Here is a 25,225-nt window from a genome sequence, read left to right on the forward strand (position 1 = left end):
CAGACAGGCCTAGATGAGGCACAGCTGCTATTCTTGGGTTCCCTGTGGAACCCAGGACATCTGGCTCCTCACAGGGGACTGGCTCCGATCCCTGTCCCACCCCAGAGCCCTCTCTGCGTCCTCGGAAAGGCTCCCCTGCCCGCCCCATGCCTTTGATCCATCACTGACCCCTCACCCCTCGCTCTGCTCCTAGCTCTCCAGAAAATTCCCGAGTTTGTTCAGCAGGAGGACATGAACTGGGAGTGACTGGCAGCAACACTCCTGGAGGGCAGGGCAAGGCCAACAGATCAGAAGTCAGGGACTCGAGGTCTGGTCACACCATCAACCCCCAGGTGACCTTGAGAGAGACCCAGAACCACGTTTCTCCCTTGGTTTCCTCTTCTGCAAAACGGGGGTAATTAACCGACCCTCCTCCCATCTCAGGCGGGGAGACGATTGTGAGCTCTGAGGTGCTGCAGATGCATGGGTCGCAGGGCCTCTGGATGGGCAGGAGAGACTGAAAACAGTTGTTCCCAGGGCCCACTGGTCTGGGTGAAAAGCCACAGACGCCAAGCCAGACAGCCTGGCTGCAGATCCCCGCTCTCCGTGATCAGGCTCAGACTTTAGGTGGGGCAACTACCTGCTTAGTCCCCATCTAAAATGGAATCAAGACAGTACATGTCTCAAAGAGTTCTTGGGAAGATTGAGATAAAAATTGAGAGAGGACGTGCTTGATTCACATCAGCTCTAACCACATGCGTGGCAGAGCTGAGAGGGACACGTGTGTATCTTCCTGCTGGCATCTCCTCCTACTGGGACCCCACTCCCACAGTCTAGCCCCGCCCCTGGCCACTGGGGAGCAGCCTCAAAGGGCGACGTCTGGGAGAGGGTGCTGGAGAGGGACACAGGTCACTGCCGTCCTCAACGCGGGCTGTCTGTCCTACCCCTGAGGCTGCTTTGACAGTCGCCATAGCAGTTCTGCCTGGTGTAGCCCCCGTAGTTGCTGTGTCTGCCTTCTGCCTGCCCTCGTGAGTGTGCGCGCGCTCAGCCGTGTCCGACTCTTTGCTACATTTTGGACTGTAGCCCCCCAGGCTCCTCTGTCCATGGGACTTTTCAGGCAAGAATACTGGAGTGGGTTGCCATCTCCTCCTCCAGGGGGTCTTCCCCACCCAAGGACTGAACTCACACCTCCTGCATTGCAAGCGGATTCCTGACTCGTTGAGCCACCAGGGAAGACCAAGATTTGGTCTGTTTTGTCTGCTGCCTCAGTGCCTAGAGCAGTGCCAGACACACAGTAGGTGCTCAACAAGCACGTGGATGGATGGTTTTGTTGTCAGCTCTACTGAGATGTCATGCACACACAATGGAAGTCGCCAGTTGTCAAACTCAAATGTATACAGTGGTGTAAGCACCACCTCCATCAGGACCGAGATTAATTCCTCATCCTAAAGGTTCCTTCAGCCCCTCCTTAGTGACGTTCACCCCTGGCCCCAGGCAAGCACTGGCTTGCCTTCTAGTATGATAATGTTGAACTTTCCAGGATGCCGCATAAGGTGTGTGATGTGATCACGCCTGCCTTGGAGGAGGTGACACCGGCTGTTGCGTGGGTCCTGGTAAGGAGGGCTGAGGAGGGTGGAGGGGCCCGGCAGGATGGAGGTGAAGGGTGGAAGAAAGGTGGAGGGCTTGAGAGGAACCCTCAGGGCCAGGTGAGCATTTGGCTATAGCAGCAGAGTCAAGGCTTCCTGCTGGAGCAGCTGACCAGAGGGCGAGGGGACCGTCATGAAGCAGGAGTTCAGGGGGTGTTGCTGGCTTGCCTGGAGAGAGAAAGACGCTCAGAGGCACCTGAGTCCGTGGGTGTGCACGTAAGCACACCTGTGCACACACAAGGAGGAGGGCAGCCCAAGCAGAAGGCACTGAGTTAACAGCCGCAGAGAGGCACAGTCACTCCAAGCCTTGCTGTTTGCATCTTTTCCGCGGAGAGGTTCTTCTCTCCAGGCTGCACAGAGTGGAGCCAACATGTTTGGTGAGAAGGAGGGAGGGTAGGTCTTGGTTCCTGGGCCCAGCCCTGTGAGAGGCGTGGTGCGTGTGGAAGGAATCCCAACCTTAGGATGTAGCTGGTATCCAATGCTCCCTCTAACATATGAGGATGCGGAGGCGTGAAGAGGCTGAGCGATTTGGTCTTGTACAGTGACAGCATGCAAATACAGTTTCTTCAATTTGTGACATGCTCTCCTTACAGCCAACCTCGACCTTCCCCCCATGGAGAGACACATCCTTCTGTGTTCCCCCTCCTCCAATCTAGAGAGCCTTGGAATTTGCAGACGCAAAGCTCTGTGGTTTCTGAGCGAGGTCAGAAAATGCGATGTAGCTTCCACTTGGTTCTCCTAGAACACTCACCTCTGGAGCACTGAGCCACCACCATGCTGGGAGGAAGCCCAACCAGCCCACATAGACCAAGTAGAAGAGCCCAGAGAGAACAGGAGGAGGAGAGAGATGCCCAGCCAGCCGACTGCAGCCACTGGCTGCAGCTGCATGAGGGACCCCAAGCCAGACCATCTAGCCAAGCCCATTCCAAATTCATGACCCATAGAAACTATGAAAAACAGTAAGATGATTCTTGTTGTTTTAAGCCGCGTAAAGTGTGGGGTTGGTTGGTTATGTGGCTAATTAAAACACAGCCCTCATGTTGATGGATGGCAGAAATGGAACCAATTTTGTAAAGCAATTATCCTTCAATTAAAAAAAAATAAACACAACCCATTGTAAATCTTGTGGGACTCATGATTCAAAATACTCTAAAATCCAGCTGCTTCTCACCGCTCCACCCACACCACCCTAATCTGGGCCCCCCATCACCTCTTGCATGGACCACTCAGCAGCCTCCTGACTGGTCTCCCTGCTTCTGCCATGGACCCTGCAGTCTGTGGTCTGCACAGCAGCCAGAGTGAACCCATGGAGCCAAGACACCTGCTCAGAGCCCTCCTGTGGCTCCCATCTCCCTCAAGTCTTGACAGCAACCCACAGGCTCTACATGACCTGCCTCCACGACCTCTCTGACCTCAACCCTCCCAACTTTCCCCTCCTTTACTCCACTTCAGCTGTTTCTCCAAACTCATCAAGTTCAGCCCTTCCCCAGAGCCACTGCCCGTGTGATTCCTTCTGCCTAGGATTGCTTTTCCTCCTGAGGTCTGCCTAGCTCACTCCCTTACCCCTTCGGCTCTTACCCCCAATGCCACCTACTCAATGAGGCCCCCCTGACCACCATGTGCCCCCAAAACTCCCCATCCTCTCCCTGCTTCACTTTTCTCCATTGAATTTCTACCTCCTAATGATGTGAAGTGAAGTCGCTCAGTCGTGTCCAACTCCTTGCAACCCCATGGACTGTAGCCTACCAGGCTCCTCCGTCCCTGGGATTCTCCAGGCAGGAATACTGGAGTGGGTTGCCATTTCCTTCTCCAAGAGATCTTCCCAACCCAGGGATCAAACCTGGGTCTCCCATATTGCAGGCAGACGCTTTACCATCTGAGCCACCAGGGAAGTGATAACTTACGTCTCCGTTTTTCGCGTGTGCCGTCATTGTCACAGGAGCTCCCCGCCAAGAGCAACTTTGTTTTGCTGTTGTTGTTTTCTTCTATTTGTTTTGTTTTTTTTTTAAATTTTTGGCTGCACTGGGTCTTCATTGCTGGGCTCCGGCTTTCTCTAGTTGCGGCGAGTGGAGACTACCCTTCCTTGCAGTGTGCAAGCTTCTCATTACGGTGGCTTCTCTCTTGTGATGCATGGGTTCTAGGGCATTCCAGCTCAGTAGTTGTGGCGCATGGGCTTAGTTGATCCATAGCTTGTGAAATCTTCCCAGACCAGGGACTGAGCCTATATCCGCTGCACTGGTAGTCAGATTCTTAGCCACTGGACCACCAGGGAAGCCTAAGATCAACTTTTTTTTCACTGCTTTGTCCTCACTGCCTAGTTCAGGGCCTGGCATGGAGAGTTTTGATGTCTATTGAATGAACGAAAGAATGGATGAGTGAATGAATGACTCCAGAATCCTTCCACTCAACCAAAACCCCTGATAGTTCAGAAGATAAAAGAAGAGGCATTGAGCTGCCCTTCTGCCCATCCGGGGTACATCCTCATGGTCCAAATGAGGAGGCTGAGGCCTGAGAAGGTAAATCATTTGTTGAAGGCTAGCCAGTCATTTATGTGGTCAACAAATGTAAAAGCTTTAAAGCATCAAAACCTTCTGGAGTCTTCAAATCCAAACTTCCTGAGTTCAAATCCCAGGGCTTCCCCTTGCAAGCCTAGGGGCGAGTTACTTCATCTCCATGCCTCAGTGTCCTTGTGTGTAACATAGGAATAATCTTCCACCCCAGAGGCAGCACATTTGCCCTGTGACAAATGAGCTTTAAGCCCCAGCACCCCTCAGCTGCATGGCCCCATCCAAGGCAACATTCCTATTTCCTGTTCTTTTTTAAAAAACTTTTAAAATTTTATATTGGAGTAGAGTTGATTATGGAGAAGGCGATAGCACCCCACTCCAGTACTCTTGCCTGGAAAATCCCATGGACGGAGGAGCCTGGTGGGCTGCAGTCCATAAGGTCACAGAGTCGGACACAACTGAGCGACTTCACTTTCACTTCTCACTTTCATGCATTGGAGAAGGAAATGGCAACCCACTCCAGTGTTCTTGCCTGGAGAATCCCAGGGACAGGGGAGCCTGGTGGGCTGCCGTCTATGGGGTCGCACAGAGTTGGACACGACTGAAGCGACTTAGCAGCAGCAGCAGCAAAGTTGATTAACTATGTTGTGTTAGTTTCAGCTGAACAGCAAAGTAATTCAGTTGTACCTGTATATGTATCTATTCTTCTTCAAAGTCTTTTCCCATTTAGCTTGTTAAATAATATTGAGCAGAGCTCCCTGTACTAAGCAGTAGGTCCTTGTTGGTTATCCACTTTAGTTTTTTTAATAAATTAACTTATTTTTACTAGCATATAATTGCTTTACAATGTTCTGTTAGTTTCTGCTGTACGGTGGAGTGAATCAGCTCTATGTATACATACAACCCCTCCCTCTTGGACCTCCCTCCCACCCCTACATCCATTTTAAATACAGCAGTGCGAACATGGCAATCCCAAACTCCCTAACTCTCCCTCCCCCGACCCACCCTTCCCTGGCTGGTAACCACAAATTCGTTCCCTAAGTCTGTGAGTCTGTTTTGCAAAGAAGTTCATTTGTACCTTTTTTTTTTTTTTTTTAAGATTCTGCATGTAAGGGATATCACCTATTTCATGTTCTTAATCACATTTTCCTTACAGATCTCAAGAATGATTCAGCTTCAGGCCCCACCAATCCAGGATTGGCCCACTGCCCATGGCATGTTCAGAATTAAATGAGTAACTGCCCACGGGATGGTGCCTGGCATGTAGTGAATGCCCAGTGCTATGTTGTCGAGGGCCCACTGTGTGCCAGGCACTGTGCTTGGAGCTGGGAATTCAGGGATGAACATAACAGACCAAGATCCTGTCCTTACAGAGCTTACGTCCTGAGAGGAAGAACAATAAATTAGTAAGCACAAGCTGATTAAATGGCAGGGAGGCCTGGCGTGCTGTGATTCATAGGGTCGCAAAGAGTCGGACACGGCTGAGCGACTGAACTGACTGAGCTGAACTGAAAGTGGTGCTGCAATGGGGAAGGAGGTTGGGAGGGGGCAGGGCAGCGCAGAGGGGTCAAGCAGGTGATATTTAAGAGGCGAATGAATGAGAGAACAGAGTCATTTCAGGCAGAAAGGACAGCGGGTGCAAAGGCCCTGAGGTAGGAAGGAGTGGGATGCGTTGGAGAAACAGCAACAAGGCCAGTGGGAAGTGAGGAAGCAGCAGCAGGAGATGCCGTCAGAGGAGCCCCGGTGCTGGGTCCACTTCCCTCTCCCCTTCCTGCCTCTGACGGAGGAGCGCTTGCAGAACTGCCCACCAGCCCCCCAGGCCCGAGCTAGGGTGCTGCTCCGCCACCACCCCTCCTGCCTTGTGACCTCAGCTGCAGCCCAGCCCCCGCCCAGCCGCCACTTCCCCTTCTAGTTATGACCCGGGAAGGCAGGAACCGCATCCTTTACAAAACTGCATCTTCCCTCCTCACTCCCTCTTGGACTTCCAGAGAGGATGGCGGAGGTCGGAGCGGCTGACCGACTGACTGCCTTCTCACCCCTCCCCCACCCACTGACCGCCCCCCCTAGTAGGGTCGGACCCTGGTAGCCTGCTCTCCTTCCCTTTCAGCAACCCTCCCAGACAACTTGGGGGTTCCCCAAAAGCATCAGCCATTCCTTGGGCCCAGAACACCCTTTCTTCCCTCCTCACATCTCAGCTGTTACCGCCTCCTGGAGGTCCCTGGGTTATGAGCAGAAGAGAGGTCTTGCTCATCTCTATACCTTAGGGCCAGGCATAGGCCTGGCATCAAGAAGGATCTCAGTGGACAGATGGATAAATGAATGAACAAACAGGGAAGTTATCCGGGTCCACTTGGCACATTAGCCACTGGCCTGTTTGCTGAGCATCGTGCTGGCCACGGAAGTCAAAGATGACTATGACAGACAGATCCCCTCGAGTTCAAGTGTAAAGACCCCATCCCCCAAAGCCAGAGGTCTGGAGCCGGTCTGGGCTTTGCACACATGTACTGTGTGACCTTGGGAAGCCACTGACCTGTGCTGAGCTTCGCATTTGCCAAAGCCGCAGCTGGAAGAGGCTAAGTGGTCTCGAAACATTATGATCACGAGTGTGAACTCAAGCCAGGTGGCCTGGGGTCAAATCCTGGCCCTGTGCCCATGCCAGCTGTGATCACGGGGGAGTTTCTTAACCCCTCTGATTCTCCAGTCCCCCATCTATAGGTGCTGAAGAGCTTCAGGGCCTATCTCACGGAACGGGTCTGAAGATTCACAGTGGTGGCTCCTATGGGAAGCACTGGACACGCATTAACCATCAGGTTAATTAGACAGTAATCAGGGCCGATGTCCTTGATCTGCGCCTGAGGGCTGACAGGTCTGTTGCACATCTCTTGTGTGTCAGAGCAGGAGGCTTGGGAGTATCCAGGACTAAGGCTCTGGGGTTCCTTGTGGTATCAAGGACAGGGTGACTGTCACCGCTGGCTGAGAACTGGTGCACACCACTTGTATATTTCGGCTGTGCGTACACAGGTGTTCTTTCTTGTACACCCACCGCCAGCCCTAAAGCAGCCTCTGCCCTTCCTCCCCTTGCTGGACCCTCTGAGGGGTCAAATGTGACAGTGGGCACTGAGGGAAACTGAGGGTAATCCCACCCATGGACTGAGCTTCAAGACACTCTCTGGGATATGTCCCCCCAAACCACCCACCCACCTACCCCCACACTCTCCCGGGGAATGGTGGGCCAGAAATGAGGTCACAGGCCACACACGGGAGGTTCTGGGGATGCCAGCCACTAAGGGGCTGCCTCTCAGAGTCCTGCGTCCCTGCCCCTAAGGGCTGGGGTGAGAGGGCCTCGGGTGAACAGAGTTTAGGGGTCTTAGTGACTGCTGTGTCCAGAGCCTGTGGCAGGGGGAAGCTGAGGCCAGGAAGGCTGAGTGACTCGCCCAAGGTCGCACAGCAGTGGAGGAAGAACTGGGACAAGAACCCAGGACTCTAAGTCCCTGGCCCTGTTCCTCCTCCACACAGTGATGCATTTCTGGATATTACCCCCGGTCGACTTTCCAAAATGAGTCAGGAACATCTGTACCTTGGGGGGCCAAAAATACTCCCAAGGACTCCAAACAAAGATGCTGACATCTTCCCACGGTGACTGGAAGCAGAACTGGCCTTCCCAGGAACTGCTAATAAGGGTGCCTTTGGGTTCGTTCAGTTGGAGTTTCAGAAGGCATGAGAAAGCCATGTTCTTGTCCTGTTCTTGCTACTGTAAAGTGAGGGACCGGGCCCCATTTGACAGGGGACATCGCTGAAGCCCAAAGGGATGGAACGATTTGCCCAGCATCACACACACACACACACACACACACCCCTGGTTCTGAACTTGGATTGCCAACCCCAAGCCCAGAACCTTCTCTGATTCCCCGGAGGAGACTGTGACCTTCCCTCTCAGAGACCTGGGTAGACTTTAGACTGCATCAACTCCCAATTCCCAGTTCACATTCTTTTTCATTTTTAATGAAGCAACAATACATGTTCATTTATGAAAACCTGAAAAATGCAGAAAAGTCAAAATAAGGAAGAAAAATCACCACCCACGGCCCCACCACCCAGGACAATCATTGTTAAGGTTTGATGGATTTCCTTCTATAGTTTTTTGTTTGGAACCTTTTTTTAAACCTGGCTGAGGTCATACTGTATATTAAAAGAAAAAAAACAAAACGGTGGTATCCTGCCTTTTTGACTTGCCATTATATCACGGGCACTTTTCTGGTTATTTCACTCCCTGTAACCCCGTTTCTTTTTCCTCTTCTCTGAACCTCATTTTTATTGGCTGCCTAATAGTTTGTCAAGTGGAAGTTCCATAGTTTATTTAGCCATTCCCTTATTGTCAGATATCTCCGTTATTTCCAGTTTTTCGACGTTATAAATAATGTATTTTGGTAGATCTTTGTACATAAAGCTTTCCTTTTTCCATATTTAGGGATATCTCCTTGGCTGGAATGGAATTACTGGGTCAGTGAGTCATATAGATTTCTGGCACACTGGGTCGAATTGCTTTCCAAAGGCCTTAAGCACCATCCATCCTACAGAAGAGCAAAGGGAGGCCCCAAGAGGTGATGTGAAGTGTCCACAGTCACTCAGCCAATCAATCAGCTTTGCCCACCATCCTTCCTTGGTACCTCACCTCCCTGTACCATCAGGCATTCCTCTAATCATTCAGCAGAAGAGGTGCACCTCCTATATGCCAGGAACAGGCCTGAAAGTGAAAGTGAAGTCGTGTCCAACTCTTTGCGACTCCGTGGACTGTAGCCTACCAGGCTCCTCCGTCCATGGGATTCTCCAGGCAAGAATACTGGAGTGGGTTGCCACTTCCTTCTCCAGGGGGTCTTGCCGACCCAGGGATCGAACCCCGGTCTTCCGCATTTCAGGCAGACACTTTAACCTCTGAGCCACCAGGAACCGGCCTAGGTCCTCGCAATACTGCAGTGAGCAAAACAGACAAAACCCCTGCCCTCAAGACATTTCCATCCCGAAGGCATGGAGGGAGAGAGCTAACAGGAAGACTGCCCTGGCATTCGGCTCTGTGCCAACGAGAAAAGGTGCTCATTGGCCTGTCAGAATCGGAGCAGCGCTGAGGAGGCAGAGGGTGACATCTGGCAGCCCCGAGGGCAGGATCCAGCCCAGTTTTTCTCGACCCCGAACTGTTTTCTAAACTTTGGCCTTCCCTTAAAAATTGGGAGAGTTCTTGGATTGCTGGCATCTCCTGAATACTCTGCAGACCTGGCCAGGCAGGGCCAGATTCCCAGATGGTCCCTGGGGACTGCTGCGGCCCAGACCCCGCCCCCGGCCACCTGGCCCCACGCTGTGCTCGGCTCTTCAGTTGTGCTTCCTGCACAAGTGCAGTCCATGGGCCTTTCGTGATATGAGCTGGGCTGGAGGGACTAAGAACAGTAACAATCGTGAATAACACTGAGACAGTAACAAGGAGGACAAGTCTTAAGGCAGGTGATGGAGCTACAGGCGAGAGGCAGGGTCTAAATGGGGTGGTCGGGCTCCTAAGTCCAGGCTCTCGACCACACCTGGCTAACAGTTTAGTGCAGAAGCTCTCAGGTACCAGAAGGACCCGCAGGTGGACAAACAGCCATGCCTCGGCCAGGGGAAGCTCAGAGGGGTCCCCAGGCCAAGAAGCAGTGCTGAGAAAATAGGCCAGGGGGAGGGGGAGGGGAGCTGACAAGGCAGGTTGGAGATTTCCTGTTTCTCTGAACCTGGGCTTCCCGCTGCCCAGAAGGTCCTCTCCCTCTTCCTTTGCCTGCTTAATGCATACTCTTGCTCAGCTGAGATGCCATCTTCTCCAGGAAGCCCTCCTTGACCCCAGGGGCAGTTTGCAACTGGCTCCTGAGCCCTGGTCCATCCCAGAGAAAGCACAGGGCTTGGCAGGGTAGGAGTTACTGGAGCACCAGCATCATCTGGGTTCTTAAATTTTCACAAGCCAGAAAAAAAAAAAAAAAAATTTTCACAAGCCAGACCCTCTGATGATCACTCTTCAACCCCCAATCCCTAATACAGCTCCCACCCCTCAGTGCAGGTTAGAGAGAAAGCAAGAGTGAATGGTGACTACAGACCAGAGGGGATGGCTAGTGGCCTCCGACAGCCCAAGGAGTCTGAGTCCTGGGTGCATATCCCAGCTTTAAGCTCCCCAGATGGATGACCTTGGGCACTCCTTAACCTCTCTGCACTTCAGTTTCTTCACTTTTTTTTTTTTTTTTGCCACACCGCATAGCATATGGGGCTTCCCTGGTATCTCAGATGGTAAAGAGTCTGCCTGCAATGCGGGAGACCTGGGTTCAATCCCTGGGTCAGGAAGATCCCCTGGAGAAGGAAATGGCAACCCACTCCAGGTTCTTGCCTGGAAAACCCATGAATGGAGGAGCCTGGCTGGCTTGGCGGGCTACAGTCCGTGGGGTCGCAAAGAATCGGACCCAACTAAGCAACTAACACTTTCACTTTCACAGCATATGGGATCCTAGTTGCCAACCAGGGATGGAAGCCCCCACGGCCCAAGGCAGTGGAAGCACTGAGTCCTAGACCCTGGACCGCCAGGGAATCCCCTCCTCACTTCTCAAACAAACTGTAAGGCTTCCCTGGTGGCTCAGGGTAAAGAATCCTCCTGCCAACACAGGCGACATGGGTTCGATCCCTGATCCGGGAAGATCCCACATGCCACTGAGCGTCTAAGCCCGTGCACCACAACTATTGAGCCTGTGCTCTAGAGCCCTGGAACCACAATGACTGAAGCCCGCACGCCCTGGGGCCTGTGTTCCTCAACAAGAGAAGCCACCACAATGAGAAGCCCGCACACCTCAATGAGAGAGTAGCCAACACTCGTTACAACTTGAGCAAAAGCCCGTGCAGCAGTGAAGACCCAGCGCAGTCAAAAAATAAAGATAAATATTAATAAACAAAAATTATTTAAAAAATGAAAAAATAAAAAACTGTAATGGTATGCTTCACTCCCAGTCGCTGTGAGATTTAACTGGAAAAGTCATGGTGCGAGCGCCCCAATAGGTGCTCACTCTGTTTTATGAATGAACAGGAAGCAGGCACCCTTGGGGTCACGGGCTCAGAGGATGCCAGGGGCTTACAGAGTCCCAGCCCCTCTCTCCCATTTTACAGCTGAGAAAACTGAGTTCAGAGAAGGAGGAGGCCATGCCTTAAACAATAGCCTCTTCTCCCCTCCCCCAGCTGCTGTCAGCAGCTGCCCTTGGTCTTAGGTCCACCCAGCTAGAAAAGGTTAAGAGACTCAGTGACCCCTGGCCTGGCCCTTAAAGGACCAGTGTATGCCTTCTGTCCTGGACCCAGCCAGGGCCTGCTCCCGGAGCATTCACCTCTCTGGGAAGGAACTCTTCCCCCCAGAGACTGCCTCTCCTGGCCATCAAGGAGGGGGTGGCTTCCTGGCCTGAACAATGGGGCCGGGATGTCCCTCTCTGGCATGCAGGGGTGTGGGGACATTTAACGAGGATGCCATTCCCTTTCAGGGAGCACAGGGAATGTGGAGAAGGGGGCAGGAAGGGGCTCCAAGGCCCCAGTTGGAAGCAGCAGCATCTTTAGGAAACGCTGCCCAGCCTTGTCCTTGTGACTTGGGCAAGGGGCTCCATCTCAGTGGGCCTCAGTTGCCTCACCTGTAAAACAGAATGACAAAAACATCTACTCCATAGGATGGTTGTGAGATTAATCAAATTCTTTCAAAGGTCTCAACACGGGCCAAACGGGGTCAGAATTCACACCCAGGGTGAAGCCAGGCAGTGAGGGCAGCAGCTACACGCATACACTCAGCTGCCATCGTAGAAGCCCACTCTGCTGTCCCAGCTGTGTGAGTTTCGACAAGTTACTTAACCTCTCTGTGCCTTAGGCACCTCATCTGTATAGTGGGAATACCATAATGGTCCGTCTACTGAGGAGTGCTTGACAACCAACTGTTTACACATGGGAAGTGCTTCAAGAACCATGCTGGGCCCTTCCTAAGTGTTCATTATTGTGGTTGTCGTTATTATCTGTCCTCACCCTCGGTATCAGCTTCCTGTGGCTGCTGTAACAAATGACCACTAATGTGATGACTTAAAGCAACATAAATTTTTAATCTTACAGGTTGGGAAGAAAAGCTATTATAAACCTAGACAGTGCATTAAAAAGCAGAGAGATCACTTTGCTGACAAAGATCCGTATAGTCAAAGCTTTGGTTTTTCAGTAGTCATGTATGGATATGAGAGTTGGACCATAAAGAATTGGTGCTTTTGAATTGTGGTGCTGGAGAAGACTCTTCAGAGTCCCTTGGACCGCAAGGAAATCAAAACCAGTCAATCCCAAAGAAACTCAACCCTGAATACTCATTGGAAAGACTGATGCTGAAGCTGAAGCTGTAATACTTTGGCCACCTGGTGTAAAGAACTGACTCACTGGAAAAGACCCTGATGCTGGGAAAGCTTGAGGGCAGGAGGAGAAGGGACGACAGAGGATGAGATGGTTAACGTATATACGGCCCTGTAAACTGCAGACTTTGTTCAGATGTCACCAGCTTCACCACCAATGTACTTTCCCTGTTCCAGAATCTGTCTAGGATCCTACGTGACATTCTGTTACCCGCATCCCTCCTGTCTGTGACGTTCCTCAGTCTTTCCTGATCTCGACATGTTTGAGGAGTGCTACTTGGGTATTTTGTCCCTCCATTTGGTTTTTTAAAAACAGCTTTATTGGGATGTAACTCATATACCATACAATTCACCCATTTAAAGTACACGGTTCCAAGGGAATTCCCTGGCGGTCCAGTGGTTAGGACTCTGCACTTCGCCGGCAGGGGCCACAGGTTCACTCTCTGGTTAGGGAAGTAAGATGCCGCGAGCCCCACCCCCACCCATGTGGTCAAAATAAGTAAATGAATAAATAAAGTATACAATTCGATGACGTGGGGTCTACTACATTATTACTTTTCTAGAATTGCAGTAAAATAGATCTAACGTAACAGTTGTCCTTTCAACTGCTTTTAAGTGTGCAGTTCAGCTTGTTCCTTCTGACAAAGACCCTGGTGATTCCATTGGGCCCTGATGGATGATCCAGCTAATCTCCTCCCATCTCGTGATCACATCTGGAGAATTCCTTTTGCCCCAAAGGCAAAATTCCAGGGATTAGGACTTGGCTATCCTGGGCAGTGGGGTGGGGGTGGGGGGCGCGGGCGCAGTTACTCTGTCTGCCACGCCTTCCTTGGAGCCATCAGCCACCTTTTACCTGCAATTACCTGTCTGCCCACTGGCCCTAGGCTCTTGAATACAGGGTCTGGCCGTCCTCGCTCATCTCTGTGCCTCCAGTACCTGGAACAAGGCCTGAGAAACCTGAATTCCTACATTCACCAGTACTCACGACTGCCTGAGCACAGGAAATGGCCGTTTTTGTCAAAAATGGTCAAACAGAAATTTCCAGTCGGCCGCCCTAGTCTGCGCCGGCACCACTTGCGGCCACCGGCTCGGGGACCTTGCTTCCGCCTCGGTTGTGCAGGATGAGCCATGCTCAGGTCACTTCACAGACGAGCAGACGTTATCTCCCGCTGTCTCTGCCCTGAGCCCCTCACCTCGACACCGTATAGGCTGGGGAGTCACCGGGACCTTCCAGGTTGCTAAATCCTAAAGTACACCCAAATCCACCAGTAACCAGCCTCGGCTCCAGGTCTCCAAATGCCCTCCTGCACTGCCCAGACCCCCGCCTCCAGCCCTCAGGCTTCCTCATGAGCTAGTAACTAGCGGGTCTCACCTGTCCTAGAAGGGGTCCTCGGACCTGCTTGCCCTGGTCAGCTGACTGGCCGCTGCCTGGGCCCCCCTGGTGTGAGCGCGTATCAATCTCTCCCCTGCTCCGGCACATAGTAGATGCTCGGTGAGCATGAAACCCCTCGCAGCCCCTTGCTGCCCGCCCGGTGCTCAGTCTACTTGGCCTCACTTCTGGCCCCCCCACCACAGCCTCGGTGCTGCCAGGGAGCCCCCCACCCCCCTCACTTCCCATGAGACCGCTGGGTGTGAAGGGGGCAGAACAAGAGGGCTTTGAGGCAGCCCTATCTCCAGAGGGAAGTGGAGGAGATAAACACAGCTTCTCACTTTCCCAGCCTGTCCCAGGCCAGAGATAACCCGGGGGAGTCGGGATGCCCGGAGCCCTATTCGCAGCGGGGCCACCCACCTGCCCTCTGGGTCTCCCACATCCCCACTATCACAGACTTGGGGCTGAAACCCAAGGAGCCGCTCGGAAGAGCCGCCTGAGACAGGCAGGCGATAAGCCAGCCAGAGCTCCTGGGCAGGAGGGGGCCCAGTCTCCAGTGTCCCCTGGAAAATGACCTGAGGGCTGCAGCCACTCTTCCCAAAGCCTGGCTCCACCCATACCTCCCCCGGGGAGCCCACTCTGACCCGCCCCACACACTCAAATGAATGAATAAAGGAATGAATGACGGGACTTCCTTGGTAGACCAGTGGTTAAGACACTGCCTTTGAAGGCCAGGGGCATGGGTTCGATCCTGGGTTAGAGAGCTAAGATCCCATATGCTTTGAGATGCAGCCAAAATAAAATTAAATTTAAAAAAATTATAATAAAATTAAATAAATGAATAAATGGACAAGTGAACGAGTCACTCTTCGGTTTCTTACCAGAGGAGGGCCTCTCAGCCTTGTGTGCTCACCAGCCTGACCCCAGCCCTGCCCCCTTTCGAGCTTCCTGCCTCACCCCCTCACCCAGGTGCAAACAGCAGGTGGACAGAGGGGAGGAGGCCGCGCTCACCCAGGGACAAGCGTGCTGCTTCCCACAGCCCAGCAGCCCAGGCACTGCCTGCCTGCCCTCCGCCCACCCCCAGCCTGAGCAAGGCTTTCCCTGCAGCCCAGAACCTCCCAGCATTTGGGCCCCAGGTGTGCAGGCTGGCCCAAGACCCAGAATAGAGACCCCAGCCCTCAGCTGGCCCCGGCAGGCCAGTGAATGGAGGGTGAGCCACCTGGGGGTCTGGAAACTCCCCACCATCTTGCTTTCAAGGAGTTCACTTGTAGCAGCAAATCTTATGCTCATGGCAGAATAAATGGTAGATGGGGAAACTGAGGCTGAGGCAGATGTCCAAGGCCCCAGAATGAGACAGAGCAAGACATTAGGAGGACTACAGGCTCATTTGTGTTTTTTGACCGCACCCACAGCACGCAGCATCTTAGTTCCCAGAGCAGATAAACGTGTGCCCCGGCAGTGCAAACACAGAGTCCTAACCACTGGACCGCCAGGGAAGTCCCAGGGCTCATTTCTTTGAGCCTGAAGCCCCAGGGGGGCTCCTCAGGCCTCCTTATTGCCCTCATTGCCTGTGCCCTCCATTTCCATGACTCTGAGCTGCACAAGACTCTCCTCCCCAGACGTGGTATCCCAGTGTAAGGGCCCAGGGCTCATAGCCTTGGCTCTACCATCTCTCATGAGTTCCTCTGAACCTCAGTTTTCCTCTGACATCAAGGAGCTGACAATAATAGTACAGATCTCATGACATTTTAGTGAGGATTAAATGAGATGCTGTCATTTGAATAGACATTTCTCCCCAAAACATATCTTAATAAGCACGTGAAAAGATGACCATGATTAATGGTTAAAGAAATAAAAATTAAAACGTCACTCCCATAAGGATGGCTATAATCGAAGGCAGATGGGGAAAAAGCGTTGGTGAAGATATAGAGAAATGAAGCTCTCATACATCGCTGGTGGGAGTGTAAAATGATTCAGCCACTTTAGAAACAGTTGAACAGCCCCTTGAAATGTTGAACTAAGAGTTACCATTTGAGACCGAAACTCCCCACCTCAGTATATAGCCAAGAGAAATGAAAACATGTCCATAATAAAGACTTGTCCAGGAATGGTGGTAGCAGTGGTCTTCCTCATAGCCAAAAAGCGGAAGCAAGCTAAATGTCCATCCATGAATGGATGAGCCAAAAGGAACACATCCATATAATGGAATAGTCTTCAACCATGAAAAAGAATGAAGTACTGATACATGCTACAACATGATGCTAAGTGAGAGCATCACAAAAGACCGCATGTTGTATGATTCCATTTGTATGAAGTGTGCAGAGTAGGCAAATCCATGGAGACTAGAGTGGTGGTTCTGGGGCTGGAGCAAAGGGTACGGGGAGTGACTGCTGATGGGTATCAGTTTGCTCTGCGGGGCAATCCTAAAATTAGATTATGGTGATGTTTGCACAACTCTGTAAATATACTAAAAACCACTGAACCACACACTTTAAATGGGTGAACTTTATGGTATGTAAATTATATCTCAATAAAGCTATTTAACAAATGAGATACTCAAGCTTGCCTGTCCAGCATCTGGTTAGACTCACAGGTGGTAGCAGCTAGGATTGGCAGCTTTGTTCCCTGCGCGATCATCTCTTTTGCTCTTTACAACACCACGAAGCAGGCACTTGGTGGGCATTTGTGTGTATGTATGTGTGTGTATGCTGGGAAGACATTGTCAGGGCAGCCTTTCCAGGGAAGGTGGGTTAGGGCACCATTAGCTACATTTTCATGTGCCTGGGTCTGTAGTAGACTTTGGAGAAAAGGGGGACAGCAAGGGCTTCCCCGGCTCTGGCCCTTCCATCGTTTTCCTCTCCAGGCCTGTTTTTCCATCTGTCTATAGGGCTCCACCAGTGGTTCTCAAACTGTGTTCCAAGGTACCCTGCGACCAAGAAGAGATCTCAACTGCCCCTGAGAAAGGATCCCCCCAAGGTCCCACCAGGACTCCACCCTCGTCCTTGCCTCCCCTTCAGGCCTGGCCCACCCCTACAGGATGTGACTGCCTGTAGGTGGGGAAGAGGAAGTTGTGGGAGGTTGTGCGCAGGAACCCACATCCTGGGGACCAGGAGATGGGAACTCCAGGTGCCCGTAGCCTAGCTTCCGGCTCCAGCCTAGGGAAGAAGCCTCAGCTGCCGCCTCCCAGGACACAGCCGCCTGGCTTGGAGCCTGGAGCCCATCCCAGACAGACGTGGTGCCGGCGCTTCCGCTTCCCTTCTGGTAGGGGAGACGCTCTGGAGCCTCCCACCCAAGGCCTGGGGCCTCAGGCCTGGATTGCTCACGGCTCTGGCTACAAAGTCCCAGACAGCCTGAGAAGCTGGCAAGAGGTAAAGCTGGAGCCCGTGCTGGGCACTGAGGACCGTGCCCTCGGGGAGCTCACAAAGCCACCACCATGTTTGCAGGACTCTAACCCCAACATCACAAACCTGCTTGTGGAGCAGGCAGAAAGGTCAGTGAGCCATGTGGGCTAAGGGAGCTCCCCGCCCGTCCAAAGGAGGCTGCTGCTACTTGACTATAGGCAGCCTTTGCCAGACGTTTTGTTTTTCAAGAGAAGCCAGATATCTGTGTTTTAATGCGAAATCTCTAGATCTGGGCAAAATTGAGGGGAGCAAAACAGTCCACAAACAGATGCAGCCTGTGGGCCACCAGTTCGCGATGCTGTCTCACTGATAGAAGCAACCACCCCTTGACAGAGGAGGAAGTTGAGGCTGAAGGAGGGGAAGCGAGATGGATAAGACCCCCTGAGGGATGGGAATCAGAGGCCACACTCAAGCCCACGTCTCCCGTCCCCGATTCCCAAAGGAAAACACTTCCATTCTACTGTCCCCTTGCTGAGAGAGAGAGAAGGGAGGGAGGGAAAAGAAACAGGAAGAAAGAGAGAAAGAAAGGAGGAAAAAAGAGAGGAAGAAAGAGAGAAAGGGAAAGCAGACCAGCTTCCATCTGTGGTCTGGTTGAACAAGTGCTGGAACACCCGCAGGCAGGGCCGCAAGAAAAGAACGAGGAAGCTCTGCAAGGGGCCTATGGGGCCACTCGCCAAGGTGCAGGAGAGGAAGAGCTAGGCCACCGACGGGCGTGTGTTTAAGGCAGAGGAAAGCATGTGAACATTTCTTGACATGTGTCTGCCTAGGTCATCCCTGGAAGACTCTAGAAACTGGACTAGGGAATGGAGTGGGAGCTGTTCACTCCACTCCTGTGATGTATTTTAATTGTTGGACACGTGAGCAGCAGCCTTCAGCAAGTGAATCCTTTTTTCATTTGTTTCCATTGTCCCCTCTTCTTTCCCTGCTGTCACTCTCTGAACCTGGAGCATGGAGGGGGATTTGCAGGTGTCCTGGGGTCGGGGGCAAGCTCCCTGGGAGCTAGAGAGGATGGGAAAGGAGAGCTACCCGCTGAGGCCTGCTATATGTGTCCAGGCCCTGAGCATGCGAGCCTTTCAGTCCTCACAAAAACTCTGGGAGGTGAGGCTATTATGACCCCATTTTACAGATGAGGAAACTGAGCTGCAGGACCAGAAGTTGTGGAAGGTGGCTCAGAGCTCAGGGCCCAGGTTCCCACGGCGTCCCTGCTCCTCCCTTTCCCTTTGTCCACTGAAGATCCACCGTCTGAGGTCTTCTTGGCCCAACCCAGGCCCCAGACCCCTGGCGCCTTCTTCAGACTCCTTCCTGAAAGTTACGAGGGCAGTTCCGGGCCCCCAGACACACCCTCATGCTCTTGCCCATCAAGCCGGGCTCAGAGCGGCTGGTTTCCTTCCGGGAATGGCTCAACCCCAGGTCTGGAAACCATCTGGATTCCAACCAGAAGCATTTCTACCCCTGAACCGCCGATCTAGCTGGGGGCTACACAGACCCCAGTGGAGCCTGTGTCTGGGACCCCCCAATGCAGCCTGTCCAGGGTGGGATTTGTAGGCAGGATACCTCAAGAATTCATAGTGTCCCCTTAGACAACACAGCATCATCAAGAGGCTAGTGTCCCACTGATTCCTCCGATAAGGAGACCAGAAAGGTTGTGCCATCAGCCTAAAGTCACACAGCAAATGGGGACTTTGGGCCAGTCACTTCCTTGCCAGGTCTCAGCTTCCTCCCCTGTGGAGGAGGATAGAATGATGTCCTAGGCTATGAAGGGAAGAAGTGGGGGTCCACATATGAACACAGATGGAAAAGAGGCTTCCCGGGCCTTAGAAGCTCAGGCTCCAGAGACAAATAAACAGGCTTGACTCTGAGAGGGAGCTGGGAGCCCAGGGGATGCCCGAGGCCAGCCTGGGGGTCAGTAAGGACTTCCAGAGAAAGGGGCATATGGAAGGCTGTGGGGCAGAGCAGCCCTCAGGAGACCCAGGGTATGACCAGACGAGAACAGGAAGGCCCTGAGTGGGGCTTTCTGGGCGGAAGTGGAGGTCGGGTTCCTCAAGGTGGAGAATGAGGTCAGGGCTTGGCCAACACCAGCAGGTGATTCCTTCTAGCCAGTTCCTGTCCTGTCCAGGGAGGCGAGCCCACCCCAGGGGGCCTTCCCCGTCACCAGCCAGTGGTCAGGCCTGGGCTGCCCAGTGCCCCCTGTGCTGACTCATATCCGCCCGGCTGGCCTTGGCTGAGGGAGGGGCGGACCCCACGCCTCGCTTGACCTTATCAGGCCTTGTTGCGTCCAGCGCCTGGACGTGGGCAGGGCCTCTGCACCTCCCCACCCCCTCACTGCCCTGGCCGCACAGGTCATGCCTGAGCTCATGGGAGCCCGAGGCAGGGACTGGCAGGCGGGGCAGTCGCCCAAGAAGGGGGGAGGGCAGTAGCCTGGCTAGGGTGCCCGGTGGGGCTGCCCATCGCCCCCGGCCCGCTGGGACAGGGCTGGGCCCGGGCTATTTTTAGTTCCCAAATGAGGAATGGTGAGACCCGGATGTAGCAGCTGCTCCAGGGAGCATTTTCACTGCCGCAGCCTGCCCCCGGGAGCACGCGCCCGCACACATGGACACACCCGTGTACTTGGCACTCATGCCCCTCCACGGGCACATGTACACAAACATGCTTGTGCACAGAGGCGTGCACTCAGGGCACAAGCACTGAGACATACCCACGCCACGTATACCTACAGACATGTGTACACGGATCCTCGTGAGCACGACCCGGCCAAAATACTCAGAGGCCTCGCACGCAAGATTCACGCAAGGGCACACTCAGGGTGCACGGGCTGGCTGAGGGCCACGCAGCCACAGCAAGCAGCTCCAGGGCACCCACCTGTGTGCACACATACCGTCCTCCCATGGGGCTCTTCAACCCCTTGCCAGCCCTTCTGTTGATGCCCTTGAGGAGCTCCCAGCCTGGCAGCTATAAACAGGCCATGACCACACAGTGGGACCCACGTCATGGTGGGGAGAAAACAGGAGGTTGTAGGTGCACAAAGATGATAGCAGCTCAGCCTGGGATGGTCAGGGAAGGCTTCCTGGAGGAGGAGGCCCCCAAAGGAATGATCAGTGAAGGATCTGACTATTTTAATGAAGCCTAGAGTGGGTCATTTTCTAGTGCCTATGAAAATAACAGTAATGGGCAACAGCCATAGAAGCTGCCACGCATCGTGGCTCGCACTCTGCCAGCCCCTCCACCCCTCATCTCATTCCACCCTCTTAGTGCCTCTCAAGGCAAGTGCTATTACAACCACTGTTTGCAGAGGAAGAAACAGAGGCTGAGAGAGATCTTGGGATAAGACTGGTGGGACTGACCCCAAAGCCTGTGTTCAGGCACTGGTGCTGATTTTCTTGGCTGTGGGGGTGTCTCAGTTAGCTGTCACTGTGTAGCAAATGACCCCCAAATTTGATGGCTTGAAACAAGAGCAAGCAGATCTGCAAGTTCAGCAGAGCTCATCGGGGAAGGCACAGTTTTGCTCCGGGAGGCATGGGGCAACTCAATAGGGGACTGGAGGATCCATTAGCTCTGTGGGGGTGGGGGCCTCTGTTCTCCTCCACATGGCCCTTCCATGGAGCTGGTGGGCTTTGTCACAGCATGGTGGTTGAGTTCCAAGCGTGAGCAACCCGGGTTATGGGTAGTGGAAGCTGCCATTTCTTACAGCCTGGGTCTGACACAGCATCACTTCCATCATTTTGCCCAAGCATCCCCAGAACCCAGATTTAAGGGAAAGGAACACAGACACCTCCCCCCACCTCTCTGTAAGAAGACTGTCAGATACCAAGGGGCAGGGCATCTTCTAAAACCACCAAATTGAAGACAGAGGTGGCCCCAAGGCGGGCAACTACTGTCTATCCCAGACCCCCTGAGCCCTGCCCGAGCCCAGACCTCCAGCCACAGCTAGCAGATCAGTCCTAGAGCAGGTGGCCCCATTTCCCCCGTCCCCACCCTGCCCTCCATTCACGGCTCCTTCAGTGCCACGCACAGAGGGACCAGTGTGCGTGGCCACAGGGACCCAGCTGGCCCTGCACCTGGCTGGAAAGGGGCAGCCTCAGAGGAGCCGGGTGCCCAGGCTGGGGAGGTGCCTCGCTCCTGCCAGGGCTCTCCCAGGGCCCACCCCACCCCCGGTCCTATCTTCTCTGCTTTCTTCTTGCTCACCCCAGAGGGACTCAGAGTGGTCACTCCTGTGTCACCCCAAGTGAGACACCAGCATAGATGTCCTTTCCAAGGACCTTTCCTCTCTCCCTCACGATTCTGGGGTTGGAAGTATCCAACACGATAAACCCGAAAAGTCTATGTCCATTGCTTCTCTCCTCAGGTATCTAAGTTTCTAACACATTTTAACTCAATTTGACAAAACCAATAGAATTGTACACGGGCTTACCCTTTGATTCAGGAATTTTTCTTCTGAGGGATCTTCTGTGCCCCAGAAATCATCAGGCACGTGCAAAAGAGACAGTGCAAAGATGCTCATGGTGGCACTGTGCACACGGAGAAAAGATGGAAGCTACCTGCACATCCATCCGCAAGGGCTCGTTAAATGAGCCGTGTAGAATCATGGGGCGGACTAACTGCAGATACTAGAAATGATGAAGTCAGCTGTAGGAGTAAGAACCTGGAGCCCTCCCCAGACACAGTGGACAGGGGTGACAGCCACTTACAGGACATGATGTGGGCTGTGTGTCTATTTGAAAAGCACAGTCTCTTGTGTACAAGTTAGTTCTGCATGGGGAGCAGAGAGAACAGACAGGAGGGACAGACAGGGCACTAGGAAGGGCTCTGGGATGAGTCTGCAATGGTTTCCTGGGGCTGCTGTAACAACCAACCACAGACTGAGCGGCTAAAAGCAAGAGACATTTATTCTCTTAGTTCCAGAGGCCGGAAGTCCGAAAGCAAGGTGTCATGAGAGCCCGGCTCCCTCCAAAGTCTTAGGGCAGAATCCTTCCTGCCCTCCCGCAGCTGCTGGTGGCTCCCGCCACCCTGGACTTGCAGCCACGTCTCTCCCATCTCTGTTCTGTCCCTGTTTCCTCTCTCCATGTTTCTGTTTTCAAATCCCTCTCCTTTCTCTTATAAGGACATTGTCCTTGGATTTAGGACCTGCCCAATTCCAGGATGATCTTATTTTGAGATCCTTATTCTAATTGCATCTGAAAAAAAAAAAAAAACCTTATTCCAAATAAGGTCACAATTTGAGGTTCTGGGTAGACAAAAATCTAGGGGACACTCTTCAACCCCTGCAGGGGGGCAGGTGAATGTGCCTTCCTACACGGAAGGTGTCTTTACGGACTTTGGTTTTACTTGTATTATTGCATTTTAGTTGTTTTTCTTTTTTGGCCCTGCCATTCAGCTTGTGGAGTCTTAGTGTCCAATTAATCGAACCCGTGCCACCTGCAGTGAAAGTGTGGCGTTGTAACCACCGGACTGCCAGGGAAGTCCCATATTTCATTTTAATTTAAAACAATTCTAAAATCCCAGAAGACCGGATGTATTCCAAGATCCCTTGCCTCCCAGGGTCAGCGTCTCAGGTTTCCCGGGAGGCCCAGTCTCCTCAGCGATGAGGTAAATTGTCACCGTGGGCAGGACTGAGCTCTTCCACACGGGCCCTGGCTGACCAAGCTGACAGTCGCCAGGGGTCCTCAGATGACCAGATCAGGAGCCTCCCGTGTTACTGGAGAGATGGCTGCTGGTGTTCACAGCCCAGCGCCTCCCTGGGAGGATGAGCTGAGCACCCAGTACATGGTGGGGGCAGGGAGGGGAGCAGTGGGCTTGGGGCTCCGCATAGCACCAACAACCCATTCATTCACCCATTAAAAGTCCCCCCAGGGTCCTGGGCATTCACTGATGCGACCCCTCATTTTATACATGGGGAAACCGAGGCTGGAAAAGGAGAAAGGATTAGGCCAAGGTCAGCCCTTGAGTTAGGAGTCATGTGTTCCATCCTGTCTCAGCAAGGACCTGCCCCCCACTCTCCACATCCACCAACTGCGGCCCCCAGCGTTTCCACTGGAGGGTCATTCTTCCCAGGTGACCCTGTGAGGCAAGCTGGGCAGCGAGGTAGGCAAGGGAAACTGAGGTTCAGCCCAGCGAAGGGTCAGAGGGGGTCAGAACCCAGCTGGGCACGGTCCGTCCAGTTGGCAGACCCTGATTGGGCTCAGAGGGCCCTCAGAGCTGGTGCGGAGGTGGGCAGGGCATGCCGGGGGTCAAACAGACCCATGAAACAGAAGCCAGGACGGGGCGCAGCGGCCCTCCTTGCCCTGCCTGGCCTTTCGGGTCTGTCCTCCTTCCGACAGCCCCTGCCCTGCCCTGCTCTGCTGCTGATGGCTGGCTGTGCGGTACCCTCGGCCAGGGGCCGAGCAGGGTTCCCGACAGCAGTGAGAGTGACCTCTGACTGTCTCTGGGACTTGGGCGGGCCCTGCCTGTGTGTCCCCCTGCTCACCTGGGGGCTGGGAGAGGGCTCCCGGGTCACAGGCACCCAGTGCACTAGACCGAGCCCCTCTGAGTCGCGGTAATTAATTAACCATCAGGCTGTTTAAAGGATAACGACAGCAGAACAGAGGAGGAGGAGGAGCTCAGCCCTTCCCGGGCGACCCCTGGACCGAGAGACACGGGTGGGGGTGCGAAAAGGAGGCTGGCTCTGAACCCCCGCCCTTCTCTGCCTCTGCCCCTCCCGGCCTTACTTGGGGCAAGAGGGTTCCTCCGAGGACAAGACCCCTGGGCTAGCGACTTCTTGGTTGGGGAACTAAGAGCCTACCCACACCTCATGCATACCCCCCAGTACAACACCCCTCAAAAAAAACCCCTGGAATCTTGGACTTAGATCAGACCTCCTCCACCCACAGGCACTTACCTGGGCAGTGTGACCTTAGGTGGGTCACTCCCCCCAACCCCAGAGCCTCACTTTCTTCACCTGCCAAAATGAGGACATGGCCAGCAGGCTGGTTTGAGGACTGTCTGAAATAATGCCTGCTGAACGGATGTCACAAGCCAGGTGCTTAGTAGGTGCCCGTGACATTCTCCTAGTGGTCTGACACCCTAAGTCCTGGCCCTGAGTCCTCCCCCCATCCCCCATGGCAGAGTCACTGTCTTTATAAAACAGTCAAGTTGAAGTTCAATTCCAACCCCCAGGGAAGAGAAAGTGGCCCTTTCTCCAGGGCCAGATGGGGAAGGTGAATCAGCTTCCTCACCTGGGCTGATTCACACCTGTGCAGCGTACAAGACAGGAGGCAGGCAGGCAGACAGACAGACAGGGACATATTCTTTGCACTGAGGCAACCGCACCCACAGTCCTTAAGTGGCCGGTTCGGGCCAGCCTGCTCTGGAAGGTGGGATTCTAGATGAACCCCCCGAGGGGACGTTGTGATGCACCAGAGGCAACACAGAGGCAGCGCCCCGTGTCCAGGGGCGGACCCCCTCCTCCTTTCCCCCATCTCGCCCCGCACCGTTAGGTAATAGAGCCCCACCCTGTCCGCCAGCCCAGCCAGCCGCCTCCTTTCCTCCAAAGGTGCCCAGGGGCGGGTGAGTTAGGTGTGGGTGACTCAGGGGTGGGAAAGGCCCATGAAGTCATCCAACAGCCTCAGCCACCTCCGGAGTGCAGGAGCCTGTCTGGTCCTTGGACTCACCGGCCGGGGAGTTCCCTTGGGAGAGGGCTGTCTGCACACCTTTCCTGTCCACCCTGGCTACAGGTTGGAGATAGCCCTGCTGGAGGAAGCGCCCAGCCCTGGACTCCGCTGGCCCTGACTGCAAACCTCCTCGCCCACCCAGCTCCTTTCCTCACCCCAGCCAGGGAGAAGAGAGAAGTGGACCCCTTGAATGGGCAGTGGGCCAGGGACTCCAGGCTGTGCTCGCGTAAGAGTCAGGGCACATGACTGTTTCTTTTATTACTTGC

General features: G+C 53.7%; 1 protein-coding gene across 3 annotated transcripts in view; it reads left to right on the top strand.

The window, feature by feature from the left end:
- Window positions 1-25,225, top strand: part of LOC133248405 (uncharacterized) — a 59,034-nt gene that overhangs the window by 16,479 nt on the left and 17,330 nt on the right. The window contains exons 2-3 of one of the 3 annotated variants that reach the window (XM_061418574.1): window positions 1,520-1,592; window positions 2,219-2,746. The exons of 1 other annotated variant lie outside the window; for it this stretch is intronic. In XM_061418574.1, the coding sequence (XP_061274558.1) occupies window positions 1,520-1,592; window positions 2,219-2,281 (136 nt within the window). In that variant the 3' untranslated portion in view covers window positions 2,282-2,746. Of the gene's footprint in view, window positions 1-1,519; window positions 1,593-2,218; window positions 2,747-25,225 lie in introns of those variants that run through there. One more of the 3 variants, XM_061418573.1, reaches the window with a different exon arrangement.

Source organism: Bos javanicus, chromosome 5, assembly GCF_032452875.1.
Source record: "Bos javanicus breed banteng chromosome 5, ARS-OSU_banteng_1.0, whole genome shotgun sequence".
Classification (NCBI taxonomy): Eukaryota; Metazoa; Chordata; class Mammalia; order Artiodactyla; family Bovidae; genus Bos; species Bos javanicus.